This window comes from Leuciscus leuciscus (genome assembly GCF_965113295.1).
Source record: "Leuciscus leuciscus genome assembly, chromosome: 20".
Taxonomy (NCBI): domain Eukaryota; kingdom Metazoa; phylum Chordata; class Actinopteri; order Cypriniformes; family Leuciscidae; genus Leuciscus; species Leuciscus leuciscus.
The window spans coordinates 567,501-591,076 of record NC_138744.1 but is presented as its reverse complement, the minus strand read 5'-3'; the positions used below and the strand labels follow the sequence as shown (position 1 = coordinate 591,076).

The following is a 23,576-nucleotide window of genomic DNA, read 5'->3' as shown; positions in this document are numbered from 1 at the left end:
AAATTAAAGATTTTAAACACTAATACAAAAAGGAAAGAATATTGACTAGACTATATAATAGGCCTAACGTTCACGCATGAACTGTCATTCAGACTGACTATCTAACAACCGGAGAACAGAGAACAACAGAGAGCGCGTCACATCGTTGTAAAAAACGCATTTTATCATTAGCCTAATCAGAAATAGTGTAAAAGACCGGTAAATAAAATACAAAATGAACATTATAAACACTATTAATAACATATAGGCTATACTATGCGTATTTTACTTCCCCATACTGTAGCCTATGTCAAATCCTTAAATTAATGGTATTCAGAAAACGACAAGAATGAAAAATAAGTAGCTACGTATAATAAACATATTCATAGTAGCCTTTAAAAATAGCCTACTGTGCACTTTGATGTAACAACATTTAGCCTATTTTAAACGCCAAGACTAAACGAATTTATTCGAGTTTAAACTGTACCAATGTTGGTTTCGCGCATCTCTCATTCGGTCCAAAGTTTCCATATTTGCAATGTAACATTTGGATGCAAACTAATAATGTAAAGAAGGCTTTAAACTTCAGTCGAGTCCCAATATACACGTATAGGCTAAATCAGCATGTTCACAGGAAGGGAAATAAGTTTGGAATAACAGCAAGTAGCCTAGGTGTTATGATGAGGCAGGAATGAAGTGGAGAGAGAATCCACATGCAAGCACTACTTTAATAAAGTAAACTGGTAATCCAGGGCGAACACGGAACTCAGGACAGGAACATGGAACATGGAACCAGCTACAACAACCAACAAACAACAACTGAAGCACAGAGGTTTAAATACACAGGCAAACAAGCTAAACAAGATAACAAGGGGGTGGGGCTAATTAGAAACACCTGGAGAGACTAATAAACAAGAAAAACTACAAAGGACTACAAAACATGTCACAGAACAGGAAATAACAAAAGTCCACACAAGACAGGAATCTTGACAATAGGACTGTGGGCACAGCCTTTATATTGTACAACAAACCAATTAAATTAAGCAGAATAACTTTTTATATGTTTGGTTGACTGTGTTTTATTTTAATAATGAACAGGCTGCGATGTCAAGTTAGCAATGCCAGAAGTGAACTGATAATAGCCTAGATGTTGTGTGAGCGAGCGATGCGCCAGCGCCATCACTTGGATTTGTTGCTCAGCAGGGGAAATAACTTAATATTCTGTCGTTTAATACTCTGTCATTCGAAACAGTAACATTTATATTTTTATTTGTGTACATTCAAAATGACTACAAAATGCCATGCCTTTGAAAAATAAAGAAAACAACATGATGCGCTGCTTTAGCGCGTCTCAGTCTCCTTGAACATCTTTCTGCCGCACACCAAAAATGAACCAAAATAGAGTGAATAGCCTTCTGACGCGCCTACTAAAAAACGTGACTTTACAGTTCGGAGAACAGGAAAATAGCAAACCCCTGGTACTTGAGAACTCCTGGTCTACACAGAAGAAAGCCCTGTCTAGTCTATTCCCCAGTACGGGTTGTGTCGAGCCATTCGTTAGTCTGGTTGATGGAAAAAAGATGAAATGTAGTTGCAATAAACGCATAATTTTTTTTTTTAAACGACTGAACGAATGATACACGGATTATTGTTTCCTCAAAGTACTTTTTGATGCAGGATGAATGTAATCACAGTAATCTAAAGGATTAAACTGAATCTGTTCTCTGTTCCAGTTCAGTCCAGCAGAAGAGCTCAAACCCAGAGTCCAGCTGTGTGTCTATGAAGAGTAACTGGTCTATGGATGAGCCACTATACTTTAAGAGTGGAGACAAACGGCCTGATCTCAGGTATATGCTAATTGTATTTGATTTGTATGAAATTGTTATTAATATACAGCAGTTTAATGAGTTGCAATCTTGCTGGTTTCAGTCTATTAATGATTATCATTGTGCTCTTGTGTAAAGCTCTATGTATTGTATTGTTAATACATTCACACACTGTAAAAGCTGTTGGTCTTTTACTCAGTTAATGACACAATTACATCAATATCAGTGTGTCTGATTCTTTACCCTCTTCATTCTGATTTAAGGTCAAACCTTCTATCCAGACCAGTTAAAAACAAAACTGTGTACAAGCCTGTGATTCAACCACAAAACTTTAATGAAAGCATGTATCCTGGTTTCAGGTAAAATGCAGGACTTTTTGATGTTGTTGTTGTTTAATTTTAGGTGCTGAAATTCACATCACAAATCACTCAAACACATGATTAATGATTAACATTTCAGAAACCTAATGATGTTCTGTGTCCTATAAATAGTTTTGTTATATATGGCTATTTACTTCTCTGATTTGTGTAATAATGTGGTATTTTAATCTTACAGCAATGACTCTAAACCTGCTGAAGTCCTCAACACATTGAGATCAAATCTGAGACAGAAGTTTGAGTGTTTGTATGAGGGAATATCAAAGCAGGGAAACCCAACACTCCTGAATGAGATCTACACAGAGCTCTACATCACAGAGAGTGGAAGTGGAGAGATCAATAATGAGCATGAGGTGAGACAGATTGAGACACAGTCCAGGAGAGCAGAAACAGAGGACACACCGATCAAATGTAGTGACATCTTTAGACCTTTACCTGGACAAGACAAACCCATCAGAACTGCGCTGACAAAGGGAGTCGCTGGCATTGGGAAAACAGTCTCTGTGCAGAAGTTCATCCTGGACTGGGCTGAAGGGAAAGAGAATCAGGACGTCCAGCTCTTATTTCCACTCGCTTTCAGAGAGCTCAACTTGATGAAGGACAAAACACTCAGTCTTTCAGATCTTCTTCATGTCTTTTTCCCTGAAACAAAAGAAATGGAAATATCCAGTGATGAGTATAAAGTGTTGTTCATCTTTGATGGTCTGGATGAGTGTCGTCTGACTCTGGATTTTCAGAGCGATGTGAGGTTGTGTGATGTAACTGAATCAGCCTCAGTGGACGAGCTGCTGACGAACCTCATTGTGGGGAATCTGCTTCCCTCTGCTCTCATCTGGATCACCTCCAGACCAGCAGCAGCGGATCTCGTCCCCTCTGAGTGTGTCCATCGAGTGACAGAGGTACGAGGCTTCAGTGACACACAGAAGGAGGAATACTTCAGGAAGAGAATCAGTGATCAGAGTCTGGCCAACAGGATCATCTCACACCTGAAGTCCTCAAGGAGCCTCTTTATTATGTGCCACATCCCAGTGTTCTGCTGGATCTCAGCCACTGTTCTAGAGAAGATGTTGAGTGAAGCAGAGAGAGGAGAGATTCCCAAGACTCTCACTCAGATGTACACACACTTCCTGCTCATTCAGACCAACATCAAACATGAGAAGGACTATGAGAAGAAAGTGAAAGATGAAGACATGATTGTCAAACTGGGGAAACTGGCTTATCGGCAGCTTGTGAAGGGCAACCTGATCTTCTATGAGGAAGACCTGAGCGAGTGTGGCATTGATGAGACAGAAGCATCAGTTTACTCAGGATTGTGCACTCAGATCTTCAGAGAGGAGTTGGGCTTGTATCAGGGGAAAGTCTTCTGCTTTGTTCATCTGAGCATTCAGGAACATCTAGCAGCTCTATATGTGCATCTCTCCTTTATCAACAATAACATCAATGTGTTTGACCAGATTACCAAACCAACTAATGGAGACACAGTTTCCCTGTCTGATCTCCATCAGAGAGCTGTGGATGAGGCTTTAGACAGTAAAAATGGGCATCTGGACCTTTTCCTTCGTTTCCTTCTGGGTCTGTCAGTGAAGTCTAATCAGAGTCTCTTACAAGAGCTAAAGACACAGACAGCAAACAGCTCTCACAACAATAAGAAAACAGTTGACTATATTAAAGGAAAGATCAGTGAGAATCCCTCTCCAGATAAATACATCAATCTGTTTCACTGTCTGAATGAACTGGGTGATCTTTCTCTAGTGAATGAAGCTGAACCTCATACGTCTGGAGGATTACGTGGTGTGAAACTCTCCTCGTCTCAGTGGTCAGCTTTAGTGTTTGTGTTGTTGTCCTCAGAGGAGACACTGCAGAAATTTGACCTGAGGGACTTAATTGGATACAGAAATAATCGGTAAGTAACACTGAGTGCAATCATTACAGTCTAAAACATTACGAACAAAGATAAACTAAGAGATCAGAGGTGTTTAAATCACGGGACACAGATTGATTTCTGGGATATTGTAGATAATTTGCGGGTGTTTCTCAAACCGTGGCTGTGTCCTAGTAAGACTGCATATCTCGACTGCCACGTCATCAAGCATCTCTGAACTTGATGAAACAGTTAATGGCCTTGATGCCGTTCCTGGTGGCGTTTAGCTCTTCACAGTGGCGTAGCGGACGGGCACGCAGGGCATATTACATTACTGTTGTTATTGTTATTAGGCTACTTTTATCATTAATATAACAGTTTATTTGCCCTGCAATAATTTCATAGCGCATCACCGCATAACTGACACGCTGTGAGGATAAAAGATTAGATTAGCTTACTTCTCATTTCAAAGACAACTTGTTGAACACAAAACACTTCTTGATTCATGAAAATACAAATTTTTTCACTAGAGGCCACAAGAGAAGTATTAAGAAAATAAATTAATGTCTCATCATCATTTTTCTTTCACATTCAAATTTTGTGAGCATCATTTCCTGTGACAATAAAACTAAGTAAATTATTAAATAAACAAGTAACAAGCAAACAAACTCGTGTGCTTAATTTCTATGAATAATTTGCTAATGCCGGTACAAAAATACTTTTTTTCTTGCAGACACACACAGAACACTGGAGATGAAGTTCTCCAGAAGCTGATGCCTGTGGTTACAGCAACTAGATCAGCTGGGTAAGTAACACTGAGAACAAGCATCACTGTTAAAACATTATAACAGTTCTTACTTAAACATTATAAATTAATGGTTTAACAAAATATGAGGAGTCACACTTCAGCTTTTAAACCCTCCACCTATCTGACCTGATTTGTGATCTACTTAACCATTTTTTATGATATTTGTGTGAGAGAGAGAAGAGTGTGTCATTGTTCTCTACAGGTTGTGTAAGTGTGGTGTCACAGATGAAGGTTGTGCTTCTGTATTAAAATTATTTTAATGGAATAAATTGCAGGGAAATAACTATTATTTCATTAATTACAAGCAAAGCTATTAAAACAGCATGATCAAATTTATCAAATAATTTTTACGTCTGTTCATATGATGTTAGATAATGAATTTTATTTTTTTCAACAATATTTTTATTTATTTTCAAACATAATAACATTTACAAATACTCAAAACTCTTGCCCCAAACCCCACCGAACCCTGTCCATCAGACTGGCCGAGACATGACCTTACAACACAAATAATTAAATAAATATAAATAACTAAAGACAAAGGAAACGGAAATACACACACAAAAAAAGAAAACCGATGCTACATAAGTAAATAAAATGTGGGGAATAAGTACAAAACCTACCATGCACCTCTCACCGGTGTGCACTACACATGAATTAGATAATGCTCAATAAAATCAGACAGTAAACATTTTCCCCAAGTGGACTGCAGGCGACCACTTATGGGTCGTCCCCAGGTATCTCCAACAAACGAGACAAGTCTTTATTAGCAAGGAAAGATAATTAATATTTTTAAAGCGTTTGCTCTATTTCTCCTGTCGCTGTGAGTTCATGTGTTTGATCTGTAAATGATTGAACACAACAGTAATGTTATTAAATATTATGACAATTTAAAACAACTGTTTTTTATTTTAAAATATTTTAAAATGTAATTTATTCCTGTGATCAAAGCTGAATTTCAGCATCATTACTCCAGTCTTCAGTGTCACATGATCCTTCAGAAATCATTATAATATGATGATTTGATGCTCAAGAAACATTCATTATTATTATTATTATTATTATCAATGTTGAAAACAGTCGTATACAATTTTCTTTCAGGATTCTTTGATGAATAGAAAGTTACACTTTACTATATATTCACTTATAAAAGAGCTGTTTTACATTGGAATAATATTTTACAATATTACTATTATTTTTGATTTTAAACAAATAAATGCAGCAGAAGAGACTTCTTTTTAAAACCTTAAAGATATTACCGATCCCGAACATTTGACTGGTAGTGTATATGCATGTATTGCTTTGGAATCATCATTCGTCTCCACAACTGCATAATTACACCAGCAGTTGTCTGTAATATGATGGTGCAGATAAAAACAACTCAGACTTAATACATGAATCCATGAAGTACAGCAGACACCAATCTAACTGGCCATAAGAAATACTTAATATCTTAATATACAAGATTGTAAGCACTAGGGGTGTGCAAAGCAGCCGGTATTTGTATCTGTATTTGTATTTGTTGAGAGGGGAAAAGTATTTGTATTTGTATTTGTATTCGAGTAAATTTCAAAATAGGTGTAAAAATCCATTTTTTTTGCGTTACACTTCTAATTTACGTTATAGTGTAAGTATTCTTTAATTATATCCATTATAATAATTATGGATATGCAATATTGGTTGATGTTTTTCCATAAATCCAGCAATGAACATGTAACAAGGAACGTCATTGAAAAGAAAATAACATAACAGCCATTACCTACGTTAATGTTACTCTGTCAACAGCCTATTGTCTAAATTACCAAGCTAACAGAGCTACTAGGGTTGTCACGGTGCCAAAATTTCAGTATTCGGTACCAATACCTGTGAAAATCCACGGTTCTCGGTAACAATTTCGGTAAAGCTTAATTTAGATTAAATTTACATATATTAAAGTTTATATCACGGTTACAAAGATGGAAACTGTAGTATTAAAAACACTACATTAATATTACATTTGTTAGATAACAATAGATAAAATGACCTAACAATAAACAATAGTTAGGCTATATACTGTCGCAATTATTCTCCTTGGGGTTCATTTAAAAATACATTTTTAAAATCAAAAGTTAACATTATTTATGTTAACATTATTTAATGCACAATGAATGAAGTGAACAAACATGACCAATCAAGTGTTTGTATTAAATAACATTCACAAACATTAATTAATGTTGTAAAAATATATTGTTCACTCAATGTGTTGATGTTAGATGCGCATTAAGTAATGTTAATGAATGGTATCTTATTGTAGTGTTACCAAACAGGAGATAAAACATGTTTTATTTGACTTGACTGTACTTATATTTAATCCAAAACTGCATTCATATTTAATTTTAAAAGAGCTTTTTAAACCTGCTAAGAGTTATCCAGCCAAGAATAAGCCTAGAACTGCTTTTCTGACGGACTGATATTAATGACAAAATGACGGCTTTTTTATTTCATTTCTCATCTCCATAAATATATCTAAAGCTAATGCAAGGGCTAGAAATCAATTAATTCTTTGCTGTAATCGTGAAGAGCGCAGTTCGCACGCTTTCTCCTTTCCACAAGCGCTTGCCCTCCCGTGGCGTCTGTCGTTGCTATGCAGCGCGCCGCTCGCTTCTATTATAAGCGCGATTGCCGCGCGCCTACATTTGAAATCTGCACGCGCAAAAAACGCGCTATGTGAACTACCCCTTATGACAACGTGACATTAGCCTAATCCAAAATATTTCAGCCACCACATCAGCAGCACCGCCGGTCGCCATGTCTCATGAGGAAACGCAGCTTTTTGATATAAAGTTTTTCTTGTTCCCGAATACAAATATTTTTAAAAGTATTTGTTCGAAATAAGTATTCGTAAAAAACACATTATTTGTGCTTTCCGAATACCGTATTCGGGTTCGGCTCCACCCCTAGTAAGCACTTACCATTGTCATGTGACTCGATTACATCATTTTCAAACAGTTGTTTAAAGTCATTCAAAAAATGAGCGTGCGCACAAGAAGCAAGATGGATGTTTTTACGTAATTTTGTGTGTATTTGACCATTAAAATGCCACGAAGCGGAACACACTGTCAGGCGGCACAAGAAGCCATTGTGTGAGTGCCGATTTGAGTTCTCATGTGTTTTTAAATCATCAAGCTCATTTTGTTCATTTATCCGTGCTTCTTAATCACTCTAAAGTTTCAATAACTTTAAGCAATTTGCTAAAAATGTTTAAAAATACAGTAAGCTGACACATGTACAGACACACACACACGCACGCACGCACGCACGCACACTACGGCTGGGACGATGCACCTATCTCCTGATTCGATATTATCACGATACTTTGTTACCGATACAATATGTATTGGGATTTGCGATTGTTTCTATCAAAAGCTGATTTACTCTATTGTGATCGCTACCGTAGACATCAGTGTTTATATCTGAACTTTAAACTTTTATCCCAGTACTTCTATTTAAGCTGTTTCATGACGACTCTCTCTGGGTCAGCGGCAGCGCCAACACAGATTCATAATGTTGCGAGATGATTTTAACAAAGGTTTAATAGACAGATGAATCTTAAGAAGATCGTGTGTGTTTGTCTGAATGGAGATCACAGTATTTTAAAGATGAATCGTGCAGCTCTACTGTCTTATCTCTCTCTCTGCATATGAGCAGCGCGAGGGCTTTCAGTGCTTTCAGTCTCACGTCTCTTCCACACGTCCACTTGAAATGGATATTACGACACTCATAGATAACGACACATTTCATCCTCTGTTGGAACAAAAGTGGCTAACTTCTGTCAACCTCGTCTATAAGCAAGGACAAAACTAAAGCAATTTAATTTGAATCAATATTGATTCTGGAATAATAATAAAATCTATGTTAAAATCGTGAACCAAAAAATTGCGATAGTTTAGTGAGTCGATTTTTTTCTCCCAGTGCTAACACACACAAGTGTTTAAAAATACATTAATTACACACACACACACACACACACACACACACACACACACACACACACACACACACACACACACACACAAACATGTTGGGTTTCCATGTTTTATGGGGATTTTCCATAGAAATAATGATTTTTATACTGTACAAACAGTATACTGTAGTGAATCCCCTAATCCTAACTGATGTAATTTAACAACTTGAACTAATGAATATTTGTATATATTTCATATTGACAGCATAATGTTATTTGTTTTTTAAGTGTCATGTTTATCTCTGGATATAGGCTTAATGTGTGTCATTGTTCTCTACAGGTTGAGGCAGTGTGGTGTGACAGATGAAGGTTGTGCTGCTCTGGCTTCAGCTCTGAGATCAAACCCCTCACACCTGAGAAAACTGGATCTGTCTGAGAATGATCTAGGAGACTCAGGAGTGAAGCTGTTCTCTGCTGGACTGGAGAATCCTCACTGTAAACTGGAGACACTGTGGTAAGATCATACGTGACTCTCACATGAAACTGTCACTGTGAATTCATAAAGTATAATCAAAATGGAATAAAATGCAGGGAAATAACTATTATTTCATTAATCACAAGCAAAGCTATTAAAACAACATGATAAAATTCATCAAATAATTTTTACGTCTGTTTATATGATGTAAGAGAATTAAGATTTTACAGCGTTTGCTCTATTTCTCCTGCCGCTGTGAGTTCATGTGTTTGATCTGTAAATGATTGAACACATGAGCTGCTCCTCATTAAGGTGATTCTGCAGTGCTGATACTCACACTGAAAAACACACTCTGACATCGTGATATACATTTAACACCCTTTACTTTAAACACACTCAATCTCAGCACAGTCAGGATTAACACAGTCCATTCATTTTAGTTTTAGGGGGAAACTGGAAACTGTAGAGATTTTTCTCCAGGTTTAAAGTCTACATCATGTCAATGTCACAGATTATGACCTGGAGAAACACGATAGTACATCGATGACACGTCAGTGTCTGTTATTAATGAGACTGCGTGTTCTTATCCTATGAGAAGACATTTCTCTTATTCATGACAGCACATGGTGTTTCTCTATGACAGACGCTTCAAACTGTAAAATCAGGTAAAATCAGTAGTTTAGAGAGGCGTTCATGGGTCGCAAGTGTGTGTGTCCATGGTGCAAGAGTTGAGTGTGTTGCAGGCTTCCCCCGTGATGCTGTCAGGCTGAGACTCGCTGCGGGCGTTTGGTTGGGCAGAAACTACCGACACAATCAAACTGTGTGTGTGTGTGTGTGTGTGTGTGTGTGTGTGTCTGTGTGTGTGTGTGTCTGTGCGTGTATGTATGCGTGTGTACATGTGTGTGCGCGTGTGTGTGTGTCTGTGCATGTGGATTTGTATGTGTGTGTATGGGTGTGTGTCTGTGCGTGTGGATGTCAGTGTGTGTGCATGCTTGCGTTTGTTTGTATTCCTGCATGTGTGTGTGTGACAGTATCATCCTAAACCAGCAACCCTTCGCTCAACACCACCATCTATAGGCCGATGAGTGTACAGTCACTAAATGTGCACATAAATGAATTTATTTTATACCCCCCCATGGATGAAATTCTACGAAACTTTGCATACCCCCAGAGGATGTCAAGTTAATCATACACATGAAATATGGTGCAGTTCTGAACATCTCAACTGAAGATAGGGGCGATTAAAGCAGAATAATATTGCATTTTCATTTTTTATGGGAGGGGCGCAAATCACAAATGAGTGATTATGGGCTAGGTTGATGTGGGCCCTTAAGACCAACATACCATAAACATTTCTTCATCCTCGGTGCCACGGTTCAGGTAGTTATTTAGGAAAAACTGCATTTTTTGGGTTTGGGGGGGCCCAGCGCGGGGGGGGGGTTGGGAGTGGCCCCCGGGGACCAAACGAAATTTTTCAGTAAAAGTCTAGTGGGGCTACATGCCCACCAAATTTCATGTTCCCCCGTGTTTCGGTGTCCCTGGTATCGTTGACGAAAAATTCAGTAGATGACGAAAAAAAAACAAAAAAAAGAAAAAAAAACTTTGACAATCCCTATATGACCGCTTTCGCTAGCTATGCTAGCGGCGGTCATCATTAGTTATATCAGCTTAAAAAAATGTGTCAGATCAAAGTAAAAAAAAATTACTTCAACTCATTACAAGTAATCGATTTACTTTTTCTCAAGTGAGTTTGAACAAATCAAATTTCTATGGTCAGTTGAAACTAAAAATACTCTTTGAACCAAAGATGTTTTTACATGATTAAATCACAAATTATCACAATCTTTTTGATTAACTTATTTTTTTAAATCAAAAATCCAAATAACTACAAACAATGTTGTCACACTGTGGTTTCCTCAGGAACAGACTGAAGACTCCGATTATAGGCACAAACTCAAGCTTTAATAATAGTACTCTGGAACAAGCTGACAGGGAAAACACACATAAACACAACGGAGATCGGACAAAGACTGAAGGAAAGGGTGCATCTTATAAAGCAAACAGAAATGAGATAATTAATCATACACCGCTGGGACAAATGAACTCAATGATAGTAACCATAGAAACAAAGGAGTGGCGGGAAAAGGAAAACAGGAACCAATCAAAACACAAACTGAAAGTCCAAACATGAACGGACACGTTATCTACAACTACACGTGACAGTACCCCGCCCTCCCGAAGACGCTTAACATGTAATTAAACGCAATGTGTTCGTAATCTGGGCTCATCTGCTATTCTGTAGGCTACATATGCTTTATTAATAAGGTGTGTACAGAATTTGATCTTTTAACATGACTGTCTTAGTACATTAAAGGGATACTTCACCTCTGGAAAGATGAATGTGTATTTAAAATAGGTCATTTATGTAGAAGAAATGTGAAGACATTTTTGAATTTGGAGCTTTCTAGACTGAGAAAAGCCAGAAAATGTATTTTTGGCTTATGTGGATGAAAGACAACAACTCCCAGAATGCACTTGCTTCACTGCCCTAGGAGGCCACTCCCAAGCCACGCCTCCCGGTAAGAGAGCGCAGTTGAAAACAACAAGGCTAGGCTACTAGTGAGTCTCCGTGACGAGTTTGCCCGGGATTTCGAGATCGCCCAAAATGTCCGGGATTCGGCTTTTGCGTTCTACAGTCGCCATTCATTATGTTTACTGTGGCGAGCAGGACGAGGCTGAGGGGCGCGGGAGAACGGCGAGCAGGACGAGGCTGAGGGGCGCGGGAGAACGGCGAGCAGGACGAGGCTGAGGGGCGCGGGAGAACGGCGAGCAGGACGACGCTGAGGGGCGTGGGAGAACGGCGAGCAGGACGAGGCTGAGGGGCGTGGGAGAACGGCGAGCAGGACGAGGCTGAGGGGTGCGGGAGAATGGCGAGCAGGACGAGGCTGAGGGGTGCGGGAGAACTGTGAGCAGGACGAGGCTGAGGGGCGCGGGAGAACGACGAGCAGGACGAGGCTGAGGGGCGCGGGAGAACGGCGAGCAGGACGAGGCTGAGGGGCGCGGGAGAACGGCGAGCAGGACGAGGCTGAGGGGCGCGGGAGAACGGCGAGCAGGACGAGGCTGAGGGGCGCGGGAGAACGGCGAGCAGGACGAGGCTGAGGGGCGCGGGAGAACGGCGAGCAGGACGAGGCTGAGGGGCGCGGGAGAACGTCATCATGTTTACTGTGGCGAGCAGGACGAGGCTGAGGGGCGCGGGAGAACGGTGAGCAGGACGAGGCTGAGGGGCGCGGGAGAACGGCGAGCAGGACGAGGCTGAGGGGCGCTGGAGAACGGCGAGCAGGACGAGGCTGAGGGGCGCGGGAGAACGGCGAGCAGGACGAGGCTGAGGGGCGCGGGAGAACGGCGAGCAGGACGAGGCTGAGGGGCGCGGGAGAACGGCGAGCAGGACGAGGCTGAGGGGCGCGGGAGAACGTCATCATGTTTACTGTGGCGAGCAGGACGAGGCTGAGGGGCGCGGGAGAACGGTGAGCAGGACGAGGCTGAGGGGCGCGGGAGAACGGCGAGCAGGACGAGGCTGAGGGGCGCTGGAGAACGGCGAGCAGGACGAGGCTGAGGGGCGCTGGAGAACGGCGAGCAGGACGAGGCTGAGGGGCGCGGGAGAACGGCGAGCAGGACGAGGCTGAGGGGCGCGGGAGAACGGCGAGCAGGACGAGGCTGACGGCCGCGGGAGAACGGCGCGAGGCCGGTGGCGTGATCACTGAGACGCACAGGTCTCCTATCTCTCACGGAGGAGCAGGAATTTTCTTAGCAATGTTAAAACGCACATCAACCGATCACTTGTTTAGCGTTCATGTAAACATTACATTCAGATTCACCAATCGGAATGAATTCAGTTAGATTGAAACATAAGGTGTGCATGTAAACAATGAATGGCGACTGCAGAAAGCAAAAGCCGAAACGCAGACATTTTGGACGATCTCGACGGCCGGACATGTCCGGGAAAAAGAGGATGGTAACCCCTACTACTCAGCTTTCTCCTACTACTCAGCTTTCTCCACAGAACAAGAGCCTCCTATTTTAGCTTCCAAAGAAAGACGGCTGACACTGTGTACATTCTGTGAGTGAGATCCCTCTATGGGTGGTTTGAACACATGCGGTACGAGCTCCTCCTACTGGCTGTAGTCTCTCGCCTCTGGCCCAAAAAATCCTCCTATGACGCAAAATGACGATTTTTGCGTCATCTGAGGATTTTTTCCAGACAAAAAATACATAAATCTCTCGTCTCAGGGGGATATGAGGGTGGAAAGCATGGTAATTCGAAAATACTACAGGTTTTCTACTAATACAAAGCTTAATGCTAAATCCTGAAGTATCCCTTTAACCCTCTGAGGTCTGAGGGGTTTTTGGGGTCCTTGAGATGTTCTGACATGCCCTGACATTTGTGCTTTTTTCAGTTGCTTATAAACATATTAATGGCAAAGGTATAATTACACTCTATTTAGCACAAACAGGGCTACCATAATATGTGAGCAACATGCATGTACATGTTTGTATTTTTGAGAGAATAATGTTTATGCATGGTTATTGAAAAAACTAAAAACTAAAGTTTCTGAAATAAGGCCACAAAACACATACTAAATACGTGTCAATAAGACTTTTGACTAATTGATGTCTTTGCCTAGTGTTTTTTCTTCAAAATGATGTGAAAATCATCCTGCCCTTATCATTCACATAACACAATACATTGATTTAAATCTTGTAAAACACTTTTTGTTTGTAAAGGCAATATGCGCAAGGGGCGTCAACCATTCAACAGCATCATGCATATGTAGTGGTTCACACCTCAGGAGACAATGGGGCCCGCATACTTAATGAGCCATTCATTCAGGTGTGTCACCTATAGCCACAAGAAAGAATGCAAGAGCAATATATATACAGTATATATATATATATATATATTCTACCAAATTGGTTCACAGTTGGAAGCATGTCAATTTTTTTTTTTTTTCACAAATTTTGCTTGCAAATTGTATAATATCCAAGGAAAACATGTCTATTAATTGTGCAGTTAATTCTCATACTGTATTTTCAGTTTTGGAATATGTATCCTCTCCCCAAATTTGTCAATAATAAAACACAATAAAAATTATTTAAAGAAAATGCTTATATTTACCTTTTAAAATTTGTTTACATCTACCTTGTAAATATATATTTTTTTATTAAAAAGGTTACAATTACAACAACAATTGAAGTGTAATCTTTCTTTGTAAAAACTAAAGTATACATTTTATCATACATATTTCAAACTTCGAATATAGCCTACATTGACAAAACATACTATATTTAACATATTAGCAAAAATTGGCAAACAAAAGCTTATTTGAGGTGGCAGATATTTTACAGTAAAAATGTGTAATCTATCCAAAACTAATCAACGAAATGTTGTCTTTCATATGTCTGTAACATAGGTCTTTCGTTTTTATTATAAGGAATATAAATGTTAATTTGCAGTTTAATACGTTGCTTATACAAATACATTTTATTTCAACATATTTCAATCGATTTTACTCAGTATAGCAAAATAGTTTGCTAAAAGCAGATCATTTATTCACACACAGAAACGCAATTCAAATTTAAACCGTCTTTTTGCGAGTTGTGGTAAACAGCGCATCTCTGCGTTCATTCATTTACACAGAAACGCGATTTACTTGAGAATGAAAAAAAAAACTTACTACATTATTCCATCCGTTGCTCCTCGAAATACCAGCACTTCTGAGGTAAGTTTTCCATTATTATTATTCCTCACAGCGCTGCGAGACAGTGTAGACGACTACACTTATCTGAATAAACTTGATGTGTTTTCTCGAGCTGATATGTGGGCGTTCACAGTTTGTATGGGATCGTCTCAGTCATTTGCGTTTGAATAGCGCGCGCTCTCCGTGGGCGTGGCCGATTATAACGTAATGAGATGAGATGAGCTCGACTGGAATCGCTCTCTTTTAATACAGATTTCACAAGATGAGGATATTTGTTTTTTATATAAATTACTTCATTTAAAAGACGAGAATTCAAGCTTCATGCCTGTGTCTTTGTATGCCTGTTTGACTGAGTATTCGCTCAGTTATTGTTCATTTTCGGACGCGTTTCAGAATGGACTTCACTGGCAGAGAGAAGGCAGAACTCGCTTCGTGTTTATTTTTCTTTATTTGGCAAAAAGCACAACACTTTGTTTTTATTGTGAGTATACACAAAAATAATACACATTTAACAGAATCGATTGATGTATGAAACTCCTATGGAAAATCAAAGTCAACAGAGTATTTATGAGTTTCTTTTACATTGATAAAAAAAAAGCGAGCTGGTATCGCCGGCGATACCGTAGACCTCAGGGGGTTAAGCGACGTGAAGCGTTTTTCACGTTATAAGCGTTAATGTCCTGTATTGGGGGCTGCTACTATTTGCTTCAGCTTTTCAAACATAGAAGTATGATAAAGACACGATAAAGACATGATAGGCTATATACATTTTATGTGGATAAAGGCATATTTTGTACATGACTACACATGTCCTTAAAAGGCCTAGAAAATATATCGTTTTAACGACATATCTCGTTATTATTAGAAAAGATGTCGTTAAAATGACATAACATCTCGTTATTACGACATAATTGATTGGATAAAATAATATGTATGTGTCAGCAATACACCACCGTACAAACTGCCTTGAGATCAGGCTGAACTATTAGGCCGAGACTTCTGAATACATAATACAAATACAAATACATAAATAGGCTGTTTAAAGTTCTTCCAGTTGTGGTTCAGGATCAGGGTGGACACACTGGAGTGTAGAAGCTAAAAACTGTAATGCCACAAAACGTATCGGTTACCTAACGTAACCTCTGTTCTCTCTAGAAGAGGGAACGAGTATTGCGTAAGTAGCTTACGCTGCGGGAAAAGTAATCTTTCTCGAGATATGAAGCCAAAAAATTATCCTTCATTTTTATAATCTTGTCAACGCAGTGCAGCAGCACGCAGACCTAGAGCAGGCCAACTAGCGTGCTCATTGGCTGCCCTGTATGCCAATATGATGGCTAGCGCGAGTACACAAGCACACAATAGGGCATACAGAGCGGCGCGGCCGGTCTGACTGACAAACCCTTATATGGTACAGCTCAACCAGGAGAGCTAAATCAACAGCAGTAGCCCGCGCACAGAAGTGGGCCGGCCTACGCGAGATTTAGACTGATAAAAGTTTAGCCTGCAGGGCGGGAACTTCCAGATTGTAAAATCTAACAAATGTAGAGGGGGAGGCCCAGCCCGCCGCCGTACAAATGTCATGAATGGAAATTCCACTAGACCAAGCCCACGACGAGGCCATGCCTCTAGTAGAGTGGGCTCTGATGCCCAGGGGGCACTGCAGGTCTTTAGACGCATAAGCAGCTGCGATAGCGTCCACTATCCATCTGGACGGACTGTGTTTCGAGGTGGCGAGACCCTTAGTGCGCCCACCAAACGAAACGAGAAGCTGCTCCGAGCGCCTGGCGGCGGCGGAGCGCGTAATGTAATATCTCAGTGCTCTGACAGGGCAAAGGAGGTTACTGTCAACCTCGCTGCCGGTTGCCGGCAAGCTGAGAGAGAAATGACCTGTGCTCTGAAGGGTGTGTCCAAAACTTTGGGGACGTAACCATGCCTTGGTCTGAGAATGACTTTAGAGTCATTAGGTCCGAACTCCAGGCATGAGGCGTTAACTGATAACGCATGAAGGTCACCCACACGTTTGACTGAAGACAGAGCTATCAGAAAAACGGTTTTGAGCGTAAGGTATTTCATATCCACAGTTTCCATGGGTTCAAAGGGATGCACTTTCATGGCCTCTAAGACCAGGGAAAGATCCCAAATAGGAACCGAAGGGGGTCGCGGGGGGTTCATCCTCCTAACTCCTCTCAGGAAGCGGATGATGTATTTGTTTCTCCCTAATGCGCGGCCCAGCGCCGAGTCTGCGAAAGCTGAGATGGCCGCAACATATACTTTGAGCGTGGATGGGGACCTGCCCAAGTCCAGCAGCTCTTGGTGGAAACAAAGCACACGTGACACCCCACATGCTTGTGGATCCAGCCCTTTGGCGGTGCACCATTTATTAAACACAGACCATTTAGACGCGTAGAGCCGCCTCGTAGAGGGAGCTCTAGACTGTGTGATCGTGTTCACAACCGCTGTTGGCAAGTCAACGGGTATCCGTTGAGAGTCCATGCATGCAGAGACCAGCGCTCTGGATGAGGATGCAAGATCGAGCCGCGGGCTTGAGAGAGAAGGTCTCTTCTCACCGGTATCGGCCAGGGAGCTGTGTCTGCCAGCCGTATTAAATCCGGGAACCATGTCTGATTCTCCCAATACGGGGCTATGAGGAGCACCGTGTGGCGCGCTTCCCTGATTCTCCTGATGACTTGTGGCAACAGAGAGACCGGGGGAAAAGCGTATAGCGGGCCGCTGGGCCAGGCTTGGGCCAGCGCGTCCTCGCTCTTTGAAAACAACCTTGGGCAGTGCGCGTAGTCTATTGATGCAAAGAGGTCGACTTTCGCTCTGCCGAAACGGCGCCACAGTGACTGGACTGATTGGGGATGCAAAGACCACTCCCCCAGGGGAGCGTTGTCCCTGGACAGTCTGTCGGGGCCCTCGTTCAGGTGGCCAGGCACATGCGCGGCTCTCATCGAGCGCAGAGAGTGCTGAGCCCACACGAGGAGGCGTTCCGCCAGGGTGCAGAGCGACTTCGATCTGACACCGCCCTGGCGATTCACATAGGCCACTATCGATGTGTTGTCCGTGCGGACTAAAACATGGTGACCTAGGAGGAATGGGAGGAAGTGTTTGAGCGCTTTCTTGACCGCGAGCATCTCTAGACAGTTTATGTGTAGGAGATTCTCCTGGTCTGACCAGCGGCCATAGACCGGTCTGCCTTCGAAGAGCGCTCCCCAACCTTGGTTGGAAGCGTCTGTCGAGACAACTTTCCGGTGTGAAATCACTCCCATAGTCACTCCAGTGTGATACCATTCGGCTGCCAGCCAGGGCTGCAGGGCTGAAATGCAGCCCTGATTCACTCTGACTCGTGAGCCGCCGGTTTCCCAGGCTCGGCGGGGCACGCACGCTTTCAGCCAGCGTTGAAGCGGCGCATGCGCGGTAAGCCCAGCTGGAGCACCGCTGCAGCTGAGGCCATATGCCCCAGGATACGCTGGAATGTCCTCAGCAGAACCTGGCTGCCTACTTTGAAGGACGCGGCGAGGTGACGGATGCGGCGCGCGCACGCTGCTCCGACAATCTGGCCGTCATAGCCACCGAGTCCAGTTCTATTCCCAGAAAGGAAATTGACTGACGGGGTGATGGCGAGCTCTTGGTCCAGTTGACCGAGAGACCCAGACCTTCCAGATGGCTGAGAAGCGCTGTTCTGTGAGACACAAGTTCTGTCTCTGACTGCGCTAGAATAAGCCAATCGTCCAGATAGTTCAGTATCCGCATGCCCTGTTTCTCAGGGGAGCGAGAGCCGTGTCCATGCACTTCGTAAACGTACGGGGTGCTAAAGACAGGCCGAACGGCAGGACTGTGTATTGATATACTCGACCATCGAAGGCGAATCTCAAGAATGGCCTGTGACGGCGAATTATCTGTATCTGGAAGTATGCATCCTTCAGATCGAGAGAGATGAACCAGTCTCCTGGGCGAATTTGCGCGAGGATTGTCTGGTTGTAATCATTTTGAACGGCTGTCTCATGAGGGCTTTGTTCAAGTGTCTCAGATCTAAAATAGGTCTTAGCGCTCCGTCCTTCTTGGGTACGAGGAAGTAACGGCTGTAAAAGTCCGACTCGCTCAGGGAAGGATGAACCTGTTCTATAGCCCCTTTGCGCAGCAGCTTCGCTATTTCTGCTTGAAGCAGGTGCGCTGCTTCTAAAGTCACTTTTGTCTCCGTCTGCGCTAGAAGCGCGGGGGGCGACGAGCGAATTGAAGCGAATAGCCGTGTTATATAGTATTCAGCACCCATTCTGACGCGCCCTGAATAGCTTCCCATGCTTTTGCACGCATAGCTAGGGGTCGAATGGTCTCTGGGTTCAGATCGCCGTGCTGAGCGGGATGGGGAACCTGTATCAGAGAGGATGGGGCGGCGCACGCGCCGCCAGTGCTCGAACACGGGGGCTGGAAAACAGTGCTGACTGGCTGTACAGCATATGATGGCTCGATCGCTACGGATGGAGCGCGTTTAGCTGCTAAACACCCCTGGCGCGAGAGCGGCGTGGGGGTTATCATGTCTGAAAGTGAGTGCGCGTGCTTGTGAGCGGGCGCAGAGTTTAGGCAAGGCAAGGCAAGGCAAGTTTATTTATATAGCACATTTCATACACAATGGCAATTCAAAGTGCTTTACATAGAAGAAATTAAAATAATAAAAAGAAACAAGAATAATTAAAACAGTTTAGAAAAATAAAATGAAATACAATACAGTACAGTCGGACGAACAGCGGCACAGTGCTCATTCAGTAAATGCATAGCTAAACAGAAGTGTTTTGAGTCTGGATTTGAATGTGACCACTGTAGGAGCACATCTGATCTCTTCTGGAAGCTGGTTCCAGCTGCGGCTGGCATAATAGCTAAAAGCAGACTCACCATGCTTAGAGTGAACCCTTGGTATTTCTAGCTGATATGATCCTAATGATCTGAGTGATCTGTTGGGTTTATATTCAGTGAGCATATCTGCAATGTATTGAGGTCCTAGGCCATTGAATGATTTATATACCAGTAATAATACTTTGAAATCAATCCTAAATCTAACTGGGAGCCAGTGTAAAGACCTGAGGACTGGTGTGATATGTTCATATTTTCTGGTTCTGCTCAGAATCCTGGCGGCAGCGTTCTGTATGAGCTGCAACTGTCTTATGGTCTTTTTGGGAAGGCCAGTGAGGAGTCCATTACAATAATCCACCCTGCTGGTGATGAAAGCATGCACAAGTTTCTCTAAGTCTTGTCTGGAAACAAAGCATCTAATTCTTGCAATATTTTTTAGATGATAGTATGCTGATTTAGTTATTGCTTTGACATGACTACTGAAACTAAGGTCTGACTCTAGTGTCACACCAAGATTCCTGACTTGATTTTTAGTTGTTTGACCCCTAGAGAGAAGGTATGCGTTCACCTTGAGAACTTCATCTTTGTTTCCAAACGCAATAACTTCAGTTTTGTCTTTGTTTAATTGAAGAAAGTTTTGACACATCCAACTGTTGACCTCATCAATGCATTGGCACAGGGAGTCAATGGGGCTGTAATCATTAGGCGATAGGGCTAAGTACAGCTGTGTGTCGTCTGCATAGCTGTGGTAAGCAATTTGGTTGTTTCTCATTATTTGGCTCATTGGGAGCATATACAGGTTGAACAGGAGTGGCGCAAGAATTGAGCCTTGAGGGACTCCGCATGTCATGGATGTCCACTCAGACTTATGGTCTCCTATACTCACATAATAACCTCTCCCATCTAAGTATGACCTGAACCATTTTAGGACTATCCCAGAAAGCCCCACCCAGTTTTCCAGCCTGTCAAGAAGTATGTTATGATCGACAGTGTCAAATGCAGCACTGAGGTCGAGTAGTACCAGCACTGATAATTTGCCTGAATCAGTATTTAAGCGAATATCGTTTATTATCTTTATGAGCGCTGTCTCTGTGCTGTGATGCGGTCGGAAACCAGATTGAAAATTATCAAAGTATCCATTCGAGCTTAAGAATTTGTTCAGCTGATTGAAGACAACTTTTTTAATGATCTTGCCTATGAAAGGAAGATTTGAGATCGGTCTATAGTTGCTTAATATGGTCTTATCCAGATTGTTATTTTTCAGGAGGGGCTTGACAACTGCAGTTTTCAGGGAGTTTGGAAAACTCCCAGAGAGAAGTGAGGCATTTACCACTTCTAGAAGATCTGCTTCTAAACTGTTTAACACACTTTTGAAAAAAGATGTGGGAAGTGTGTCAAGAGCGCATGTTGATGTTTTAAGGTGCTGTACGGTTTCTACCAAAATTTTGCCATCAATTTTTTTGAAATCAGACAAAGTTACTACTTTTTCAGGTGGTCTGATCTGTCTGACCCCAGCACAACTCAAGGATGTGCTGATCACCTTTCTGATATTATTGATTTTGTCAGAGAAGAAAGAAGCAAACTCACTGCACTTGCTGTTTGAGAGCATTTCACTGGGAATCTGGCTTGGGGGGTTTGTCAGTCTCTCTACAGTAGCAAAAAGAGTGCGTGTGTTGTTTAAATTGCAGTTTATAATATTTGAGAAGAAAGTCTGTCTAGCTTTGCCTAGTTCCATATTGAAAGCATGAAGGCTGTCTTTGTAGATGTTATAATGGACTACAAGTTTTGTCTTTGTAGTCCATAAGTTAGTAGTTCACACTTATAACACGGCCAGTGTTTGGGAGCTTTGTAACCCGAGGTAACTGAGTGGCAGAGCGAGCAGCGGGTAGTTGTGAGCACAGGGTTGTGGGCACATTTACTACACTTAGTACTCGAGCGTGTGTCCGCTTTATGAGAGTGCGCTCTGAGCGCGTTACCATGGGGATAGTGTTTGTGTGTAGTGGTGGGCACATTTTCTACACTTATGACACCTTCGGCCAGAGCCGGAATGTTTGTGAGCTTTGGAGGATCTGCAACCCGGGGTAACTGTGTAACAGAGCGGGCAGTGGGTAGGTGTGGGCACAGAATTGTGGGCACATTCTGAGAGTGCGCTCTGTGAGCGTTACCGGGGAGAACGTGTTTGTGTGTAGCAGTGAGCACGTGGGAGTGGGCACATTTTCTACACTTATAACACCATTGGCGTTATAGGAAACTGATAGAGCGAAATGCTTTGATGGCTCATATGTTTAGACGCTCATAAATACTCAAGCACCATCCTGTGAGCGGGAGGGTGCGAGATGCGGGTTCGCTTTCTGTATGTAAGAAAGCTGGCCGCGAGCTCGGAGAAGCCAGCAGAAAAAAATTTGTATCTGCCGCCAGAGTCGGATTCGAACTCGGGTCTCCCGCGCGGAAGCCTAATGTTCTGCCACTGAGCCACAGGGGCACACACATAAGCTCTCAGTTAGCGCGAGCATATGACAGAGCGTCGTGTTTCGTTTCGGCGTTTGTTTGCAGGCGCGCGTGTATTAAACAGGCTCGTTTACTGCAGTATTAGTATTTCCAGCCGCCTGAACTTAGAAGGGACTGAGAAATATGTCAGGAATGGAGGTTAGCCCGACCTGGGTGGGACTTCCTCTTTTCGCCGGTGCTCGTGACGTCCGCTCTGATATCCCTTGAGAACGGCGCAGTTGCGCGGCTCGGACAAAGGGAGAGAGAGCGGGAAGATGTCACCATGTGCTGTGACATCGTTAGTTTGCAGGCGTGCGTGTATAAAAACAGGCTCGTTTACTGCAACATAGATATTTCTAGTCGCCTGAGCTTAGGAGGGGACTGAGAAATGGAGGTGGCCGGTAGGTGACGCGCGCGACCGAGACGCGGGGTAGCTTTCTTATAACGTAAAGGAAGCCAGCCCGTGACCGTCTACTTCTGACATCCCTTGTGAGCGGCGCGTTTGCGCGGCTCGAACAGAGGGGGAGAGCGCAGGAAGGGGCGAGCGTCATCATGTTTTGCGTCAGCGTTTGTTCGCAGGCGTGTGTGCATAAAAACAGGCTCGTTACTGCAATATATGTATTTCCAGTCGCCTGAGCTTAGGAGGGGACTGAGAAATATGTCAGGAATGAAGGTTAGTCCGACCTGGGTGGGGCTAAACACTCTTCTCTCCTTTAGCCAGTGACGGGGGGGTAGCTTTCTTGTAACGTAAAGGAAGCTATAGCCCGAGACCGTCCGTTTCTGACATCCCTTGTGAGCGGCGCCGTTTGCGCGGCTTGACAGAGGGGTCTGAAGCAAGCAGAGAGCAGCTGTCAGCGGCGTCATCTGCTTCGTCCCCTGAGGCGACGGCAGTGCGGGCAATGGCCGGCCGCTGCGCGTCGGTGAAGGGCGGGGGAGAAGGAGAGAGCGAGGCTCGCGGGAGGGGCTCCGGCGAGCGCTCAGCTGTCATACCCGGCTCGCTGTTCGCAGCCGCCCGGGTAGAAGCCCAGGCAGAGAGCGCAGATCACAAGGCGGTCTCCGTCGCTGAGCGTGGCTCTGCACGAGCCACAGGATGAGCGAGGCATTTGAAACAACGCCTCGCGCTCTTTTAGATGCAAAGTGTGTCGCGGGGCGAGCACACAACACACACACATAGAGCAAATAAAGGATATATTCGCCGGATAGCGAAGCAGGCAGG

General features: G+C 43.0%; 2 protein-coding genes and 3 long non-coding RNA genes across 5 annotated transcripts in view; 2 read left to right on the top strand and 3 right to left on the bottom strand.

Annotated features, from left to right (window-relative positions):
• The window catches only part of LOC309484392 (protein NLRC3-like), a 72,788-nt gene extending 67,662 nt beyond the window's left edge, over positions 1 to 5,126 (top strand). The window contains exon 8 of the mRNA XM_082150696.1: positions 5,054 to 5,126. Coding sequence (XP_082006822.1) covers positions 5,054 to 5,111 — 58 coding nt within the window. The 3' untranslated portion in view covers positions 5,112 to 5,126. The remainder of the gene's footprint in view (positions 1 to 5,053) is intronic.
• Positions 1 to 23,576, bottom strand: part of LOC309484529 — a 349,759-nt gene that overhangs the window by 78,989 nt on the left and 247,194 nt on the right. The gene's annotated exons all lie outside the window — the stretch shown is intronic.
• LOC309484394 (NLR family CARD domain-containing protein 3-like) overlaps positions 1 to 23,576 on the top strand; it is a 69,655-nt gene that overhangs the window by 1,292 nt on the left and 44,787 nt on the right. The window contains exons 3-7 of the mRNA XM_082150700.1: positions 1,713 to 1,826; positions 2,069 to 2,164; positions 2,361 to 4,085; positions 4,777 to 4,848; positions 9,135 to 9,308. Coding sequence (XP_082006826.1) covers positions 1,713 to 1,826; positions 2,069 to 2,164; positions 2,361 to 4,085; positions 4,777 to 4,848; positions 9,135 to 9,308 — 2,181 coding nt within the window. The remainder of the gene's footprint in view (positions 1 to 1,712; positions 1,827 to 2,068; positions 2,165 to 2,360; positions 4,086 to 4,776; positions 4,849 to 9,134; positions 9,309 to 23,576) is intronic.
• The window catches only part of LOC309484537, a 102,705-nt gene that overhangs the window by 44,968 nt on the left and 34,161 nt on the right, over positions 1 to 23,576 (bottom strand). The window lies entirely within an intron of this gene.
• Positions 10,994 to 16,129, bottom strand: LOC309484555. The gene is made up of 2 exons (XR_014200918.1): positions 15,654 to 16,129; positions 10,994 to 11,628 (listed from the first exon to the last, which is right to left on the bottom strand). It is a non-coding gene; the product is annotated as an uncharacterized lncRNA (long non-coding RNA).